Source organism: Ammodytes marinus (genome assembly GCF_949987685.1).
Source record: "Ammodytes marinus genome assembly, chromosome: 6".
Lineage (NCBI taxonomy): Eukaryota > Metazoa > Chordata > Actinopteri > Uranoscopiformes > Ammodytidae > Ammodytes > Ammodytes marinus.
In genome coordinates this window covers 10,128,791-10,148,587 of record NC_137235.1, presented here as the reverse complement: position 1 = coordinate 10,148,587, position 19,797 = coordinate 10,128,791, and the positions used below count along the sequence as shown (strand labels likewise).

The 19,797-nt window shown below is 42.3% G+C and overlaps 1 protein-coding gene across 1 annotated transcript; it reads left to right on the top strand.

The window, feature by feature from the left end:
* Positions 1 to 953: 953 nt before the first annotated feature.
* LOC307251691 (calmodulin-regulated spectrin-associated protein 3-like) lies at positions 954 to 18,723 on the top strand (the record flags this gene model as incomplete). The annotated part of the gene is made up of 19 exons (XM_080029086.1): positions 954 to 1,089; positions 6,138 to 6,415; positions 6,859 to 6,999; positions 7,533 to 7,622; positions 7,905 to 7,940; positions 8,475 to 8,522; positions 9,509 to 9,647; positions 10,019 to 10,158; positions 10,551 to 10,644; positions 10,752 to 10,803; positions 10,956 to 11,017; positions 11,114 to 11,144; positions 11,312 to 13,733; positions 13,836 to 13,957; positions 14,073 to 14,359; positions 14,455 to 14,554; positions 16,389 to 16,501; positions 16,602 to 16,720; positions 16,916 to 18,723. 19 exons carry the CDS (start codon positions 954 to 956, stop codon positions 17,237 to 17,239), a joined length of 4,734 nt encoding a protein of 1,577 aa, XP_079885212.1. The 3' UTR covers positions 17,240 to 18,723.
* Positions 18,724 to 19,797: the final 1,074 nt, after the last annotated feature.

Below are 19,797 nucleotides of genomic sequence, written 5' to 3'. Positions count from 1 at the left end.
CCTGACTGATAAGAAATGGGGACCTTATGGCTTTGCACTTTGCAATGGACCAAAATCACTGATATCTGCCACAAAATCACTTATGAATGAATAAATAAATGAACACTTTATTTTGGTCATAGGCTACATTAAACATTATGTGGAACACGTATTAATGTGTGTGACTGTGCAACTGAAAAAAAATAAACATACCTGTTTACATCAATTCATTTCACACAAATTGAAATGCACACAAGAATCATTGACAGGAAAAGTTATAGGCTGAAGCCACAATGCTTATTTTCCCTATCCTACATGAACCATTAGAGCAAGAAAACTTCACTTTGTGTATTTTTCTTTATGCAGTTTTTTTTTTTCTTTACTTTGAATTACATCCACAGTCCTCATTTGTCTCAGCTGACTGGCTCGTTCGGTCAGCGGCTGGTGGGATCGCAGTCGATGCCTTGCTCAAGGGCACCTCCAGGTGGAAGAAGGGGCACACTGTAACTGACGTGTATGTTCCGGTATGTTCTCAGCCATTGTAGCAATCTCAAATCTGCCCCCATAAATGAAAAAAAAAAGAAACTGAAAAATGTGAGGTTTTTACAACCATTAGCACGTATGTCGAAAATATGAAATCTTAGAAGACGTGTTCTTTTTCTTTCTGTGGCATCCCCGGCCGCTGGCCAAGATGTGACGTTTTATGGGGCGTGGAGCCGGGTTGCATTATGTGAGGTCTTTTATTCTGTATTCAACTGATTTTATATTCAGGTTGAGGCTGATATCAGGACACATATTTATAATTGCACTCTTTCTGTTTGACTTTTTGTCGCCTTGTTATCATATGCTTCAGTCTGCATCACATGGTCCTCCCCCTCTCTACTCTCTCCTCCTCCATCCATCCCTCCTCCTCCTCACATCATCTCGGTGCTGCTACTGCTGCCGCCGCTGTCTCCGTGCGTCGCAGCACGGCCATGGAGGATTCCCCCAGCGAGATGAAGAAAACCTTCTCGGTGCCGGAGATCAAACCGCTGGACCAGTACGACCTCAACCGGGCCAAGATCTGCGCCAGCGTCCGGTGGCTGCTGTCCAAATCCTACGGCTCTGCAGGTTAGGAGTCTACAGCCCAGTGTGGCTGTTCACATCACTAATGAGGCGCTGCAGCTTGGGTGGGGCGCTTAATAATTAATTCCACCATATGTGTGGAGCTCCGAGTTAGACTAGTCGTTTTGATCTCGCGTCCAATGGATCCTCCAGCATCCGTCTGCAAAGCATCCTTATCAACCCGCTCGTCCCGCATCGGGGACCCTGCATCGTTAACTCTGTTTGGTTATTATATTACTGAAGGGGAGGATTTTCAGCCAATGATTGGCATGAATATGATCCTTGTCAGATGGAATCTCCTTAGTTGTGCGTAATGCACGCAGGAACTAAAGCCTGTCATCGCTGCAGTGCAACAAAGCCTTTGTCAGAGCTGAGCTACATCAGGCCTATATTAAAATGTGGAGGGTTTCACCAGACTAAGATAATCTGCATAGAATACAATTTTTTTTTAAACAGCTACAGAAAGACATGCTGTAAAAATGGGTCAGAGGAGCATAATATTTGTGTCAGTGTTACGCACGCACGCTTTGCTACAGCGCGTGGCAGTATAGTGAAGGTGAAATGGTAGGTGTTGTAGGACAATGGAGTGTGTTTGGTGAAAACTGCTAATGCATTTTTTAAATTGAAGATGTAAACACGCTTTGGTACCTGTATTGTATTTGAACGGACAACAAATACAGCATGCACACTATTGTATAAAGGGACTCAACACCTGTGCAGTGTAATGTAATCCAATATAATAACATTGTGATCAATCCAAACTTTGTAAGGCTTATCATAAACTGTTGGCATTGTCTCAAAGATGTATTTTATTTGTGGTGGTGATGTATTGGATGACATCATACTGTGGTGCTCCATGGGTAGGCCTATATAATTTTCACTAGCCATCATATCAGTAATACACTCAACAAAAATATAAACGCAACACTTTTGTTTTTGCTCCCATTTTTCATGAGATGGACTTAAAGATCTAAAATTCATTCCAGATACACAATTGTACAATTTCTCTCAAACATTGTTCACAAATCTGTCTAAATGTGTGATAGTGAGCACTTCTGCTTTGCTGAGATAATCCATCCCACCTCACAGGTGTGCCACATCAAGATGCTGATCTGACATCATGATTAGTGCACAGGTGTGCCTTAGACTGTCCACAATAAAAGGCCACTCTGAAATGTGCATTTTTTTGCTTTATTGGGGGTCTGGGGACTCAGAACCAGTCAGTATCTGGTGTGACCACCATTTGCCTCATGCAGTGCAACACATCTTCTTCGCATAGAGTTTATCAGATTGTCAATTGTGGCCTGTGGAATGTTGGTCCACTCCTCTTCAATGGCTGTGCGAAGTTGCTGGAGATGGCTTATGGTGGAGAAATGAACATTCAATGCACGAGCAACAGATCTGGTTGACATTCCTGCTGTCAGCATGCCAATTGCACGCTCCCTCAATGCTTGTGGCATCTGTGGCATTTTGCTGTGAGACAAAACTGCACATTTCAGGGTGGCCTTTTATTGTGGACAGTGTAAGGCACACCTGTGCACTAATCATGATGTCAGATCAGCATCTTGATGTGGCACACCTGTGAGGTGGGATGGATTATCTCAGCAAAGCAGAAGTGCTCACTATCACACATTTAGACAGATTTGTGAACAATGTTTGAGAGAAATGGTACAATTGTGTATCTGGAATGAATTTTAGATCTTTAAGTCCATCTCATGAAAAATGGGAGCAAAAACAAAAGTGTTGCGTTTATATTTTTGTTGAGTGTATGTAGGGGAGAATGGGGTAATGTGAGACACTTTTTTACATTTGTTTGTTTGTTTAGAGGGGCTAAGCGAGCTAAAATTATTTATCAGTCAAATTTACACATTTCCCATTAATTCAGGATGTTTCCTAGAAATGGGCATTAGCAGAATTTATTCAAGACAAAGGGCAGTGAAAATATGAATGTTTAAAAAAAAGTTGTCTTGTGTCTCACTTTACCCCAGCTGTGGGGTAAACTGAGACAGACCAGAGAAATCAAGGGGGTAAACTGATCCACTTACTTTTTCCACTCTGAAACTACCATAACAACACATGTTGTAACAGAATCCTGACAGCTAGCTTGAAAACCAAATATTCCAAAACTAATGTCGGACTAGTAACAGAATCATGGGGTTTGGTCAATTAAGCAAAACATTTTTCTAAACACTTGAAAGTAACTCTGATCAAATTCAACATATAATTCATATTAAATAATTAACATTCAAATGACAGATAGAACCAGTAAGATTAAAACACAGTCTGAGGGTCAGAACACAGGACCCTTAGAGCCAGCTAGTGTCTAGGGGTCAGAGCAAAAAACAATCAGAACCAGCTAGAACAGCCTGGGACTCAGAACACAGGACTAGACCCAGAGCTTTTTCCATCTTTTCAGTCTTTGATTAATATTTTTCTGCATTTGTTTTATTGGGATCATTCATGGAATAAAGACATATTACTTAGAGTCTATTGATGTTAAAGGTCACTCTCCTGTCCCCCACATATATACGTGCCAAACCATGCCCTTGCTGACACCCCTTCAACCATCAACCCCCACCTTCAGCCCACATTGTCTTTTGTCTTATTCAAACTAGTCTCCTTGCTACTTCAAATATAATGGATTCATTAAAAGAGGGCATAGACACTGTCTCACTCTTCCCCACAGCATTTGTCTCACTTTACCCCACTGCCACAATTTGAGAAAAAACAACCTCTCTCAGCAATTCAGGCTACTCTTCAGTTATCATCATCACATGGTTTCATATGTTGGTAGTTCATCAACATGTATGATAGAAGTTTTTCTACCTGAATCAATTTGCTTTGGCACAACAATCGATTAAGTTGACAGCAAGAAAATTTACTTTTACATGCAAAAAATAAATTTTTGTGGAAAAAAACATGCTTACAACATCACCATGAGGTACTCTCTTTCATGGCCGAGTGGAAATTAGAGGGGCTTGAAAACATATATCTCACATGACCAAAAATATGTTCCATTGCCTAGATACAAGGGGTGTCTCACATTACCCGATGCCTCACATTCCCCCGTTCTCCCCTATATAGATGTAAGTCTTCATCATTGTGTCTGACCAACACCACATATGAGTCATATTTAATTGTTGATCATATTTTTTGTGATTTCTAGCACACATCAATGTACTGTTGTGCTGTTTTTTCTGTCTGTTTCTGTGTTTCCCCTGATTGAATTAGTAAATGTTGAATGGGTTAGCTGGTTCCTACTCTGCAGTCCAGTCTCATTGCCTGTGGTTACAGAGATAGAATGGCCGCTTTCCATTTCCACCGTCCCCATAGCGACGGCAGTCCTATTTCCTCCCAGTGCTGCAGAGTGTGAAAGACGTGGGTTTAACCCCAAATAGTGTGTGTGTGTCACACTGCAATGGAGTGTGTGCTTGAACTGTGGTGTATGTAGCGGAACAGATAGTTTTTTTAATTGAAATTACCCATGGTTATGAAGTAATTTCTCTTTTCTGATTAGAGCAGTGCAGAGAGATGGAGGAGAGGATGGGAGGAAGGGGTTTGTTACATAAGACATCCTGACAACAGTATAGGTTACAGATAGAAAAGGCAGGCAATTGTGGCCCTCATTACGAGTCATAGTTAGATGTACGGGGACAGTTGAAGGAGTGGAAAATAACTGACAAAGGCTTGAAGGCAATCAGGATTGACTGTAATAGTGAGTGGAAGAGATTGTGATATTCCCTCTTAAAGATTCACTCCAATCTTCAGGATTAACCCGACTCCTTGGCACAGCCTTCCAGAGGCTGCACAGTTTGGAATATGGGTCAGTCAGGAAAGTGTGTGTTTCTGTGTCCACGGTTTGTGTATGTCTATGAAATGACCCACTCTTAGTGGTCTGTGCCTCTTGCACACTGTAGATTACTTGACACGCGCACACACACACTTACACTTGTCTGGGGGAACCTAGTTGAGCTGTCCATGCAGATGATGAAATTATCTTCTCCTGCAGTCAGACGCTGGCTCTTACTGTCACCCAATTTCCACGGTGGGAAGACTTCTTTCCTTTTTACCCAGTAGTAAGTTAGTAGTTTTCTCCCTTCAGAACAGAGGCTGTGGTGGAGCTCTGTGATAAAGCAATCCCCTGCATTGCTCTCTGGGAAAGAGAGAAGCTGACTCATTTTCCTCGTCTCCTAAATCTGCAAGAAGGCAAGAAATGTCTTATATCTGCACCATAACTGTTATGGTTGGTGTTTTCTCCTCACATGCAGCTCAGATAAAGTGCTCCAGTAGATGAATGAGCACCTCCACCCAATTATCACTTCCGCCTCGTAGATAATGGTCGAGTCGACCATTTCCACTTACACTGAAATATTAATTCTTCTTTTGAGTTCATGAGCAATGTTGTTTCTTTGGGGTTAATCTTTAGGTCCGCCTGCTCTATCTTATATACCACTCAAAACAAACTTTACAGCTGTTTGCCTAGTGATTTCAAAGATTAACAAATCTCATAAATACAAAGTATGTTGAACCTTGGGAAAGAGCTACGTCCTCTCAAAGTTTAGATATTATATTATGGGATCTTGAGCTGCGGAAGATATACTATGGATTTAAGCTTGTGTCTCTCCTTCTATAAGTTAATGACTAAGAGCATTCAGCCAATGCTAGCAGTTCTTTTTAGGCTGCTCAGCTGTGCTTTGAGCAAAATACTAACTTCAAGCTAACCACATCCATGATGCTAACATGCTGATAATAAGCAGGTATAATGTATACCTTTTTCAGGTATTTGGTCATAAACCAAAATGTTAGACAAATGAAAGTATTGACCTGATGATTGCGCCAGATGAAAATCACAGGATCATCTAGGTCATCAGGATTCATCAGTCAGTAGGATTCATTCTCTCAGAACCACAAATCTCTGTGCAATTCACCATGACAATAGTTGTTTACATATTTCAGTCTGGACCAAAGTAATCAACAGACATACGTTAGCTTTAGAGCCATGTTGCTAGCACGGCTAAAAAATCTCAGCAACACTGGCTCCTTTCCTTCTTCAGAAAATGTCCCTGTGGAGTTGCGGGAGCCACTTTACAAGGACCAGTATGAACAAGAGCACCTCAAGCCATCCATCTCCAAGCTGCTTCTTTCCCCGGAGATCTACTGTCGAGCCCAGGCCCTGCTGGCCCAGGTGCACGGGGTCTCCCTGCCAGCGAAGCAGGGGTCCCCGGCTGACACCTCGGCTCTCCTGCAGTTCCTCATTAAGAAAGGCCTCGCTCCAAAGGTCCAGGATGCAGACGTCACCGAGGACGACATCAGCCATGTCCCCATCAAGACGGTAGGCGTGTCTGTGTTTGTGTTGAGCTGTTGATGAGTGTGTCAGGGAGTGTGTTATCCTTCAGTCAGTATTTAAGCTGATATGATTATGGTCCTTTTATTCAGGAATTATTTATTTGTGGACACCACAATGGAACATTCTATTCTGGAAATAATTAAGAAACCTCTCCAAATGATCAGTGTCTCTAGTTTTACTTGGTATATGTTTGAGTAAAATAAAAAATGTTAGACTACTACTGACAACATGTATCCTACATTCTGAATAAAAAATATTGTCATTTAGGCCAATTTCCATTAATCAATGTAAAGATATAGAAAAAATTGCAGTGGTCTCTAACCTTTTTCTAGAGCTGTGGGTAGTCCTGATAATAGTTATAAGTAAGAGAAGATGACTGAAGAGTACAAAGTAAGATGGTTAAGTGATCCCTCTTGTGATTGGTGCAGAAAGCCCACCTGGCCCTGATTGACGCTCTGATGACACTGGCTGCTGAAGAGACGGTGGCCAAGGTGGAGATGGCAGCGGAGGCAGAGCAGATGGGTGTTGGCTCTCCGTGGGAGAACGCCTTGCTTTTCTGGGTCAACAGGGTGAGAATGCGATGTCATGGCAACAGCGCCGATGTCACTTTCAACTGCTGCCACTTTATTTATTTAGAAAGCTGTTTTAATCAGAGGACATGTTCACTGTCTTTGTCAATTTTCTTACAATTTTTGCTGCATACGTCTCACTTTGATATCTTCTGCCTTCAGAAAGCAGATGAATCACAGTACAAATTATTATGTCTTTGATCATTTACAGGATTCACATGACTGTGTCAGTCACTACATGATTCTGACAGTGACTCCTTTATTTTAGAAAAACTAAAATGCCGTTTTTTTGTAAAGCTTTCCTATGTTATAAATCATCTACAGATATCAGTATTATGATACACCTTGCTCTTGTTTTTTAAATTTTTACGTAGCATGTCATCTCAGTAAAGGCAGCTTCATTTTGAAATATTTAGCCTTCCAATATTGTTTGTTTAAGGGTGGGTTCGGTATTGTTCTTGATAACAGCATTATTTGAATAAGGCTTGGACTGGAAAACTGTGAACTAATCCCTTTTTTTCGACTTCTTACAGCTGAACCAGAAGTTGAGAGAAAGCACGGAAGAACTAGAAGAACCCCCCAAGTCACAGACATGCACAGACCTGCAGCCCGCCCAAGACCCGGTAAACACACACACACACACGCACGCACGCACGCACACACACACACACCACACACACACACACACACACACACACACACACACACACACACACACACACACACACACACACACACACACACACACACACACACACACACACACACAATGTGCATGATGTTTTGCTATGAAGCAGCTGTCTCTCACACTGTAGCTGTGTTGCTGATGCTTCTAACATGGACCTTGCTCTGCCTTTCTGTTTTGTCCCCCTGGTGTGTCTCTGTCATGCCTTGCTCTCTGGCAGTGTCAATCCACCCGTTGGTACTGGAAACTAGTCCCAGTAAGTGTCCTCTTCTCTCACCTCTGAGTCTGTCCTTTTGCTATGGCTGGCATTATCGTGCCTGCTGGGAAATGATACACATAAATTGTATCTGTCCTGTAATGAAAAGTGCCTTTGTGTACATGACGTTCATATTTCTACTGACCTTTTGCAATTGACCAATTAAGCTGCCACTGAAAATGTCCTGTATCTACATGTCTAGTTATTAGTATAACTTGATGATGTTTTGGACACTAGGGTGTTACAGTTACGACTTTGTTACATTCAGTCTTCAGTTCCATCTCAAACTGCCCAGATGATCAGAGCCGAGGGGAGGGGGGGAAGGAGATGAGGGAGGGAGGTGAAGTGACTTCCTCGCCGGTTATTAAACTGCCTCTGTGCCCCCCCTTTGTGCGTCCCCGTCCTCCTTCTCCTCCCATGTTGCCCCTTCTCTTCCTGAGCAGTGCCATGTGACTTTGTGGTGTGGCGGTTCCCGCGGTGACGGACCCCTTGTCATTTATGCTTGTTTCCCTCTCTCTGCCATCCCCCATCCAGCATGCTATCGCTTTTTGTTTGAAGGAGTCGGGGAATAAGCCGCCTGTGGTAACGTATAATACCTCGCTCTTCTCTCACCCTCATCCCTTCACGTCTCCCGTATAGCAACACACTTCACTTGACTGACCCACGAGACTGACCAATCGCCACACCTCTCCCGCACGCAGTTATATCAATGACCGACAGACAGACCGAAAACTAATCTCACTATTCCAACCCCGAGGTTGGATGGATCAGTCAAAACTCATCAGCCTTTAACAGTATTTGCCCCACATTTATTTATGTTTCACTGCTTTACTTCAAAGTGTATGTTACAAAGTCATGTTACAGGAGGCACAATAGGACTGGATGTTACTCATGCACATGCAGCGTATGTTTTTTTTTGGGGTGTATTTTATCCCATGTGCACATTAAACAAGTGATATGTATGATATCAATTGAATAAAATTCACCTTTTTTTTAACAGATTATGTTTTTATATTTGTTGAAGGCTAAGTGTCATCAGTGCCTGTTTTTGCTGCTGCATGGACACTTAAGGACAAACGTCCTAATATTCACTTAGAATCACTGACATTATTCTACCCATGGTTTTCTTATCATTGTACACTTTATCCCTTTTTTGCAATGTTGTTATTTTTTTCAAACTTTGCACTGCACCTTCTGGTTGGTGTGTGTATGTGTCTGTGCGTGGATGTGTGTCCGTGCAAATGTTGCTTAATTAGAGGCATCGCTTGCGCTTTGTTTCTGTTGGTTTTTCTTCTTTGCAATTACCCTGGAGTTTGGATTGGTTAAATAGTTTGAGTCAATGGTTTAATTTATTATCTGAAATGACAATCCTGACTTGTTTTGCATTGCTTTTGTGTCTGTTCTAACTCTCTTAAATATAAACCTTATCTATTTTCATATCTGTAATTTTTTCCTGTAATCCCTCCTCTCTTACGCTAACTTTCCCATTAATGTTCCTGTTTCATACCTTTTACCCTCCTCTCTCTCATCATCCTTCTCCTCCCCCTCTCCTCTCTTTTCATCCATAGATCCGCTATAGGAAGGATAAAGTGCAGTCTAAGCTGACTCCTACTTTCCCTCTGGTTTCTGTGGTCAAAGATCTGTCTAATGGCTGCGCAATAGCTGCTGTGTTGCACTACTACTGCCCAAGCTTGCTGCCTTTAGAGGGTACACAAATGTACTCAGACTCAAACAAACATGCATACACACCCAAACATTTGATGATTAAATATTTATATTTGACTAATGTACGTATGCTCCCGGACTGTAAACAGCTTAACTCATTGTCCCATTAGTTAAAAAAAATAAAAAGTTTCCAACAAATGTGGTCGTTCACTGGGAGAGAACTTCACAGTATAAGTGTTATATTCTAGAACATGTAACTTTTTGTTGTTGTTGCTAAAATTCATTGAACTGTATCAAATGTTATTAATGATCTATCTCTGTTTTTGAAAGGTGCTACATAAATAAAGTTATTATTATGAGTATTACTATGTTTATGTGTTATTATCTTTATCTTTATCCTTTGCTCCTTCCAGATGTGTGTCTGAAGGACACCATGTCATTGGCTGACAGTCTCTACAACCTGCAGCTTATCAAAGAGTTATGTGAGAGCAGTTTGCAGAGCTGCTGCCCCCTGGCCGTGGAGGATCTGCTCTACGCTCCGCCTGTTCTGCATGTGAGCATTATGAACTTTCACATTAATGCTGGAGATGCATCAGTGCAGTTAAAGGCAGTAGCAAGAGGCATATACACATAATAGAAGCCATGCACACAAATTCTAAAAGGGCAACTTAATTCTCTAAAAAGTAGTATAAGTATTGAAGGCTCAAGTTTATCGTATGCAACATGCGGCGAGCAGAGGTCCCAGCAACTGCTAGACGGCAATGTAAGTCTGACTGTAGTTCGTCTTTAAGGTGTTGACAGTCCACTTTCTATGCAGCATTCCTTTGCTTTTTGGGATGATGTCGTTCATGCATGTTTTAGTCTTTACTTACGCTTTGTGAGACGACAATTTATTTTGCCTTACTTATAAACACTTCACATGGTCCAATATGCTCTTCTCCTCAGCTGAACATCATGAGCTTCATAGCTGAGCTGCTGGAGTGGTTTGAGGTCAAGAAGCCTGACTTTGTCCAACCCATACAACCCATCGACCTCACAGGTCTGTGATTAATCGGAACATTTCTGTAATATTGTTATATTGGCTGTTAGATGATTACATTTCACACACATGATCAGCCTCACACTGAACATTTCTATGTCTTTCAGATTTATCAGGTTTCCTAGACTGTACAAGTCCTGTCAGTGGGAACAGCAACAGGTACCATAATCCCACTTATATCACCTACATGAAAATAGTCAGGGTAGACAAATTAGGCACAACCTTACTCTGTCTAATATTTATATTTTACATTGGCTTTTATAAAAGTTGTTGTGAATGAATATCATGTAACTGTTTTTTTGTTGTTTCAGTGGTTCTCCATCCTACATCTTCAAACAACCCTTTGTTCCAATCTCCTCTCCTGTGTCATTTGGTAAGAAATAAAAATAACTACAGAGAATGATTTCATTTAAATTAATTTAACAAAGAAATAAAATAAACCAAAAAAATTTTTTAACTGTTTTTACAGAAAACAAAAGTTGGACCAGGAAACAAGTCAGGTAGTTCTGAAAGTCCCATGTGATTTATATTGTAAATGTGGTGTTGCATTCATATTTTATCTTAATTTTTAATTTTTTTTTTGCTTCTGTGGTCCGTGCTTTTCCATTATTGTGTGGCCCACCCCATCCATTTGTCCATCCTTCCATCGTCATCCACCTCTCTGCAGTCGTCCTCTGTCAGCAGTGACTTTCAGCATCCCATTTGGGCTGGACAGTGATGTTGACATTGTCATGGGAAACCCAATAGATTCTGTCTTTCGCTCTGTCAGCACTGACAGCCTCAGCGCCGGCATCCCTGCAATGACATCAGTGGGGATGACTCGAGTCCCGTACAGCCCTCCAGAGGACTTCAGTCACCTGGTCAGCGCTTCAGCACCATCGCAGCGCTCATCTTGGGGCCCATATGCGCACACAACTCCACTTGGAGAGCTGCCGACCATCGAGGAGGCGCTACAGGTGGTTCCCAGTCCTGGCAGCAAAGAGCTCAGAAAGGCAAAGACAGTAGAGAAGGGTGGAAGAGGGGTGTTGGGAAGGCCAGAGCCCAGGTTATGTCCAGAAGGAGCCCCAGCTGGTTTCTTCCTACATTCCCCAGAGGAAGTTGATCTCCAGCTCAGTAGCTCGGCTCCCTGTCGCTCTGGAGTCCTCCACCGACCTGTTGGAGGAGAAGTGGGTGATACTAAAAGGCAAGGACGGGAAGAGAGGAGGGACCGATCAGAACGCAACTCCGACATGTCACGCGATGACGACTCAGTTCTACGAGATGGCAGCGTCGACTCCTCTGAAGCATCAGATGATGCCCCTAGAAATGCTCCTGGTAATATGCGGCCCAGTAACGGTCGCCAGGGAAACCACAGCAGCAACAGTCCACGCATGACAAACTTTGCTGAGCGACGAGACAGCAGACGAAGACAGCCCGCTGCTCCTGGGGAGGAGTCAGCCACTGCTCCGACCCCAACAACCCCGGGCACTCCAAACACACCCTCCACCCCAGCAGGGGCCCCTGGGGGCCAGGACAGCCCAGTTCCCAGAGGCCCTGAACCAGGCTCTGATGCCTGGGAGCTGGGGGCTCGTCTTGAGGAAAAACGCAAAAGCATAGAAGCCCAAAAGAGACGTATTGAAGCCATTTTTGCCAAGCACAGGCAGAGGCTTGGAAAAACAGCTTTCCTTCAACTGAAAAGAGAGCAAGGAGAGGGCGGAGGGGAGGGAGCAGAGGAGGATAGTGCTAGCCTGGAGGAGCGCCTCACACACATGGAGAAGCAACTGCAAAAGGAAGAGGAGAAGGAAAAGACAGAGAAAGAAAAAGATGGAGAGAAGGGGAAAGAGAAGCAGTCTGTTTCCAATCCTCCTCGGTTAGAGAAGCAGGTCACATTCTCTATTGATAGTAAGAAAGGGGCAGAGAAAGAAAAAGGAGGTGAAGGCGTCCTAGTGGAGTACAACGATGTGGTGCATAAACTGAGTGAAGCTCTGCAGTCGCTGCAGAAGGACATGCAGAAGCTGACGGAACAGCAGCAGCAACTCATGAGCAACCAAAGAGTTACACCCAAAACCACACCCAAAACCACCCCTAAAAGTAAAGCCAAAACACAACCCAAAACCCCTCCTCACACCCCAACCAAGACACCACCAAGAACCCCGACAAAGACTCCTACACGGAGTAGCACCAAAGCCTGGGTGATTCCTCCTGGTCCCAGTCCACCTTCTGCTTCCTCCCCTTCTCGGCGTTCTCACATTCTTACCTCGCCATGCTCTATCATCTCTTCCTCCTGTCCAACTCCTCGCACTAAGATCCACTCGTCTTCCACTCCCCGCAGCCCAAAGCACCACCCGCGTATCCAGCATCAGCCTCCCCCTCGGCCTTCCGAACTCAAATTCCCCCCACTCAACAGGGCCTTGACGCCGACCCGGAATGTGGACACCATTCCCCACTTGCGGCGTGCGTGCCCCAGCAAGTGTCAGGTTCAGACCTCCTCTTCCTTCCGCATCGGTGGGCCACGGACTCCTCAAGAGTCTCCTCAGCCTAGCCAGCTGCCTCAGCCTGAAGAGAGCACCTCAGACACTGCCTCCAGCGAGACACCAACCCAGTTCAGTCTGGAGCTGGAGGATTTGGAGGCTATGGCAGGGTTGCCAGTGTTGCCGCAATTCAGACAAGATCGTCCGAGGACTGCTTGCGGGAGCAGTTCTGGCGCTCCGTCCGAGTGCTCATTTGAGAGCGAGACTTTGTCCCTTTACAGCGCAGGAGGTGATGGAGTGGGAGGTGGAGGCGAAGGGAAGCGCTGCAGCCTGATTGAGGTCTCACTGTCATTTCTTGGAGCGCCAGAGGGAGGCAGTGATGTACCAACCAATGAAGGGCAGGAGTTTTCTTCTGATTCTATGAGTGACCACACAGAATCCGCTGTGGAATCTGCCATAGGACTTGGTGCAGAATCCCATCATCCCGTAGAGCAGGTGGATCTGGCCATTGGAGCCGGCAGTCTGCCAGAGGAACCGGCTGAATCCAAGGAAGAGCAGGCCGCACAGACTGAAACTTTGGAACCAAGCGGAGAACTGAATGAACTGGGAACAAGAGGAGGAATTCAATATTTCTTTAAGGTGGGTGCTTGCAAAATAGAACGGAAGGGAAAGGGAAGTTTATCTTACATGTCATTTTGTCATTACATTTGATTATATGATCTTGTGCTTGTGTGGTTGTAGGAGGACGTAGTTAGTGAGGAAGAGATGGCCCAGCGAAGAGCTTTGCTGTTGGAAAAACAGCAGAAGAGAACTGAAGAACTGAAGAAGAGGAGACAGTGGCATGAGCAAGAAATGGAAAACAGGTAAAACAAAGAAAAAACCTTTTACGAAGGAATGCTCAAAGTGGATGCTTTTTTGCAACCGAACTTTGAAAAGCTGAGATTCATGTAAAAGTGATCAAATTCCTCTTGGTTTCAGACCAGCATCGTCAGACAAAAGAGTGGAATCTCCTTCCAATACACCTCCTGCAGGCACAACCTCACCTTTCCCCACACCTCCTGCAACACCAGTCCGCTGGGGCGATTTCACACGAGGGGAGCATGCGCTGAGGCATCAACTCAAGATCATGGAGGACTTGGATAAAGTGCTTCAACACAAATCGGCCAATCAAGGACGATCATCCGCAAAGAAAACCCGCTCCCGGCCTCGCAGCCTGACCAGAGAGGAAACAAAGCTGTCTCTGAGTCCAGCCAAGGGATCACTTGGTAAAGTCTAAAGCGACAAAAGTTCTTAACAAGTGTTTGAAGATGATTTCAATGACTTTAACTGTTTTAATGTCTTAATATTTATGTGTCTCCAGGCTCTAAGTTGACCAAAGTCTACTCTCACTCCTCCCTCAATCTGGCAGCCAAGGATGAACCAGGAAACAGCCGTGCTGTCCCCACTAAGAAACCCAACAGGTACACTGCTGTATAAGGCATTTGTGGGCATCTTTTACTCTCATAATTCTTACATCAATTACAATATCCTATATGTTATGTTACAATAATGGGTAACACTTTACAATAAGGTACACACAATTGAAGTAACTACATTAGTTTTTTTAGTAACTACTACATAGTTTTTTTTAGTAACTACTACATAGTTATGCGTTACCTACTAGATAGCTTTTTTGTTTTTAGTAACTACTACATAGTTATGCATTAGGGGAGAACGGGGTAATTTGTCACAATCGTTATATCTCGGAACCAGAAGGCACTGTCAGTGAAATGTTGATATGTAAATATCCGGAATTGGGATCAGAGGTCACCTCCATAGTCTTCCTTGGAGTTAGACTGCTGAATTTGAGGTGAGACGACTGTTTGTGTTTTTCATGTCAAATTGAAAATATTTAGCTCCTCAGTATTTTTCTTCTAGGCTTTTACACAATGGGTTTATAACAAAACACTTGTTACCCATACAATGTGTGAAGGGTAAACTATAGTTTAGATTGTGGTTAGCAAGCTAATTAGTTGTCAGATGGTTGTTGGCCTTGATGCTAGCAAGAAATTCAAGTTGGGGTTGGTCGTCACATTTTTTGGAGGGTTGGTTGTCACATGTTATCTCAAGGCTGCAGCCAGAAAAGGAACCCAATAACGAAATAAATTGTCAAGCAGTATCCTCTCTGACACCCCAGAGAAGGAAAGAATAGAGCAGGAAAAGGCAGCTAGCACGCAAAAGAAAAAAGGGCAACAAACTCAAAACAACCCAGTGCATCCCAAACTAGACCAGCTGCCAAGCCTACATTAAGTTATGTAGGCCTATTTGTCAACTTGACAATGCATTCCCATTAAGATTACATTGTGACAAACAACCCCATAGTGTGTGACAACCGACCCCTTGATGGGGTTGGTTGTCACAATGTGTAAGGGTGTCTTTGATGATTAATTTCTTCTTTATTACAATAAGATAGAAAAAGTGAGGGGTACACATTTCAAGCCAACACCTTAAGCTTCAATTTAATATAGGAATGACTATTGAAAGATGTTTAGGTGATGAGCAATTCTCACTAGAGTAAAAAGTGTGCCTACTTACCCCGTTCTCCCCTAGTTACTAATAAAAAAAGATTTGTAGTAGGTAATGCATTACTATGTAATAGTTACTTGAAAAATAACAAAAAACAAGGTAGTTGTCTAGGAACTAAAAACTAATTAAAACTGAAAAAAACTATGTAGTTGACAATGCATAACTATGTAGTACTTACTACAATGTTGTGTACCTTATGGTAAAGTGTTACCCAATAATGTCCTGAACGTTATCATAAGCCTACTTTAGTTTTCAATAATGTAACATGCAAAACGTGAGCAATTTAAGGCAACATGCTAACGTTTAGCATGAACATTAGCTGCACTTTGAGGTTAATGCTCAATGTATAACGGTAATATATAGTACACTAATACAGTAACATGCTAACATTAGCATCATAGCATGTTATGTTTTACAAGCTTAAATTAAAAGATTTGATAAAAACCAAATGTTTAAGTTCTGAATACTTTGTATTTATTTATTTATTTATTTAACCTTTATTTACCCAGGCAAGCAAATTAAGAACAAAATTCTTATTTTCAAGTGCAGCCTGAAGGGGAAGGGGGAGGTATTATAACATGTGTTAAGGGAACTAGTCAACTGTATGGTTCCTTGACTTCTTACTAAATGAAGAGAAACATACTTGTTTTTAGAGCCAAATAAGTTGTATTGTGCATGGGCCTTGACGGTATTCTGAATATTTTTTTCTATGGTTGACTTGTCCAACAGTCGTCCTGATTCACCTTCAGGATGTGTGACACCGAGTAGATTGGCAAATCAGAACGTAAATCAGGAATGTGAGACGGTTTCCAGTGGAACCTCGCCGGCCCCCGAATACACAGGTACACTACCACAGTACATCATGAGTACTCGTATACTTAGGCCCTACAATTGATCCCACATGGGTTTGCATGAACAAGTACGCCTGTTTTTTTTTTTCAGGTCCAAAACTCTTCAAAGAACCAAGCTTCAAGTCTAACAAATTCATCATTAACAACGCTCTGTCTCGCTGCTGCCTCGCTGGAAAGGTCAACGAGACACAGAAAAACAAGATAGTTGAGGTAGACAATTATTTCCCTTCACTAAAATCACGCCATAAATAATTAAAATATTTTGTTGTGAATTCTTGTATTTATGCGATTATCAGCACTAAACAAGGTCACTTGTATATTTTAAAATCATATAAGCAGTTAAAAACTGAAACACACAGCCATTATTAATTGACAATCTTTTCTTTCTCTTTCTTCCAACCTCAGGAGATGGAGAAGAGTCCTGCCAACCACTTCCTCATCCTATTCCGTGATACCAATTGCCAGTTCAGGGGAGTTTACACCATGAACTACGACTCCCAGGAGCTCGTACGATTGGTTGGCGCAGGGCCACGGACAATTGGCTCCGCCCAGGTGGAGTCCATCTTCAAGTACAGTTCAGACAGGAAGCAGTTTAGTGCCATCCCTTCTAAAACAATGGGCATGAGTGTGGATGCTTTCACCATCCCCAGCCAGCTTTGGCATGGAGGAGGAGGGGGAGGAGTAAGCAGGAGAGCAAGCATTACTAAGAAGGCGGTTATTTCCAAGTGAAGAACATAACATCTCAGTAACAGATTATTAAAGAAAACACTATCAACACACTGAAATTATAGTGAGCAGGAGGAGAAGGAAACATTTATTTTTAGGGGAAGAACACAACACATCATGGTGGGGGTCATTCGAAGAAAAAACATTGTTATTACAGTACAAACTGTAGTCACACATGAAAAACTGTTTTATGCACAAAGATGAGCCTTAAGCCATTTGTTTGCATCCATACACCTTACCTCTCTTCCCCTTGGATTTTACTACAAATACAAAAAAAATTGAAAAAATATTTTTTACCCCCCTTAATGTGCATGAAGATGTGAACAGCACAGCTTTCTTTTCGTAGACAGAGATGCACCCACATCCAGAGTGCCCAGAGGAAGGTTTTGTAAAATGTTTACTGCGCAAGGAAGGGTAACTTTTAAAACTTCTCATTACTTTCATAAATTGAAGTGCAAACTCCAGAAATGGCATGTTTTCTTTTTCTTTGTTGAAAAATACAGATTTGCATAAGACACACACTTACTGTCTGTTCCCCATGTAGTTCTGTGGACACTCATTTTATACATTAAGCCAAAAACTGAGAAAAATGCCTTCCTGTGTCGGAGTGACTGCCTTTCGAGTTTAATTCTACCAACAACGGTCAGTAGGTGGATCAAAGCACATTTGTTTTTCAAAATGAAAGATAGCCATGACCAAGATGCAGAGAACTGAAGTGAACGTCAAAGATCTGTCAATGTGTCAATGGTCTTTCAGAGTTGATTGCCACGGCATGAATGGTTATTTAGTGAATGTGGTGTAAGTTTATTTCTAAATAATATCACAGTAAAAACTTGTTGAAACTATGTTGATGATGGGTATGCGTTTAACACCAGATGCCAATCAAGAAAACACAAAACTTTGCATATTGAGGATGCGATGCCGTGTGTCAAGCCAAGGTTTACACTAGTAGCTGGATTGTTGCGCTCTCTGTCAGGTATGGGCTACGGTAGCTGGTACCATATCGATCCAGTTTCAAGATGGTAATATCTCTTAGATTACCTCTTTCTGACATTACAGACGTCTCCAAAAGACATTTGGTGATGCACACAAACATGTGCTAGCTCGGTGACACAGTCTCTAGTGAGACTGACTGAAAATGGTTGTTTGCTGAACTCTGATGTACCAAAGTCAGCAAGTCCTTGCTTGAATATCTATCTAGCGACTTTTATGTTAGTATAAGTAAAGTAAAGTAAGAGCTTGTTTTTGATAACTTTCAAAGGGTGATTGCGTAACTGATGTCACACTGTGCTCTGTGTATCATGCAGGCATAGAAATCAGCAATTAATTCGATATTTCCCAAATAATTAAGCAGATTTATTAAAATTTACATTGTTTTTTATTGTAGCATCTTCGGCTTCTGCAGCAAAGAAAATTCGATATGGGATCTGAAGCTGGATTCAAATTTGATAAATGCTATCGTAGCCCATTTCTACCCTTGGTAGAGTGCAGACTTTTAAATGGGTGTGTTTCAGACCAGCGTTCATGTATGAATTAACAGACTGGATTAAACTCCACTGATCAAGCTGTTTCCCTCTTTTGTGTTCTTCTCTTTTGGCAAATTGTTCCGATCCTGCATCACCCACATGGCCTGTTGTTTCTTCTACACTGACAAACAACATATTTTTACAAGTAGTCGATGGCAGCCTGGGTAACGGTAAAGTTTTGTAAGAAAATGTGGAGTCCATAAATCTGTATTGGAATGTTTTTGGTGCACTTAGGGGCAATACAACCAGTTAAAAATACAACATTGACATATTATTACCTTACAAACTTTAGTTAACACATAGTGCCTATCTGGAGCGGTTGCAGAAGCTGGAGCCCACTACCAAGAACTGAGAAGAATCACTAAAAACAAGCTTATTTCTCAAGACTGGAAAAGTACTCAACAACCAGGTGTTATTGTTGAAACCACCAGCTGGTGGCGGAAAAGTAAGACATTTAGAAAATCCTAAACATTGAAGGCCCAACTCAGACAACCAGAATAAATAAATAATTCTCTTGGCTAATCAAGTCCAAGGATATTAATGCCACAAAGAGTCCAACAAGAAATTGTTATGGTTTTTATTGCACCTTCCTCAGAACATACAGTAAGTAGCTCAGACACATATATACAGAATCATTTATTAAATGGTCTAACTTGTGTTGCATTGGTTCATCAGGTGTGATTCTTTGGGATCTTTGGGGGGCACTCTTACCTCTTGTTGTTAGCTTGTACCATGATTCCACACCAAACAGTTTGCAGACCAACACTATACCAAGGCTAAACATTTCAATTAAGGATTGTTCAGATAAGGAAGTGTCCATTTGACATTAGGACAGAGTTGAGTTAGTGCCTTAATTTCTACATTGTAAAAAAATTAAAATAGGTCAAAGGTACCATGTGGGATTCCCTTTGGACTGAGATGGTTTTGTTAATCTTCTATCAAAACCAGTTAATATCCTTGTGGCCTTACACAATTGTTGAATTCCTAGAACATAAAATATTTGCTTTCCCTAAGGTGTTTGAATACTGTTTCGGT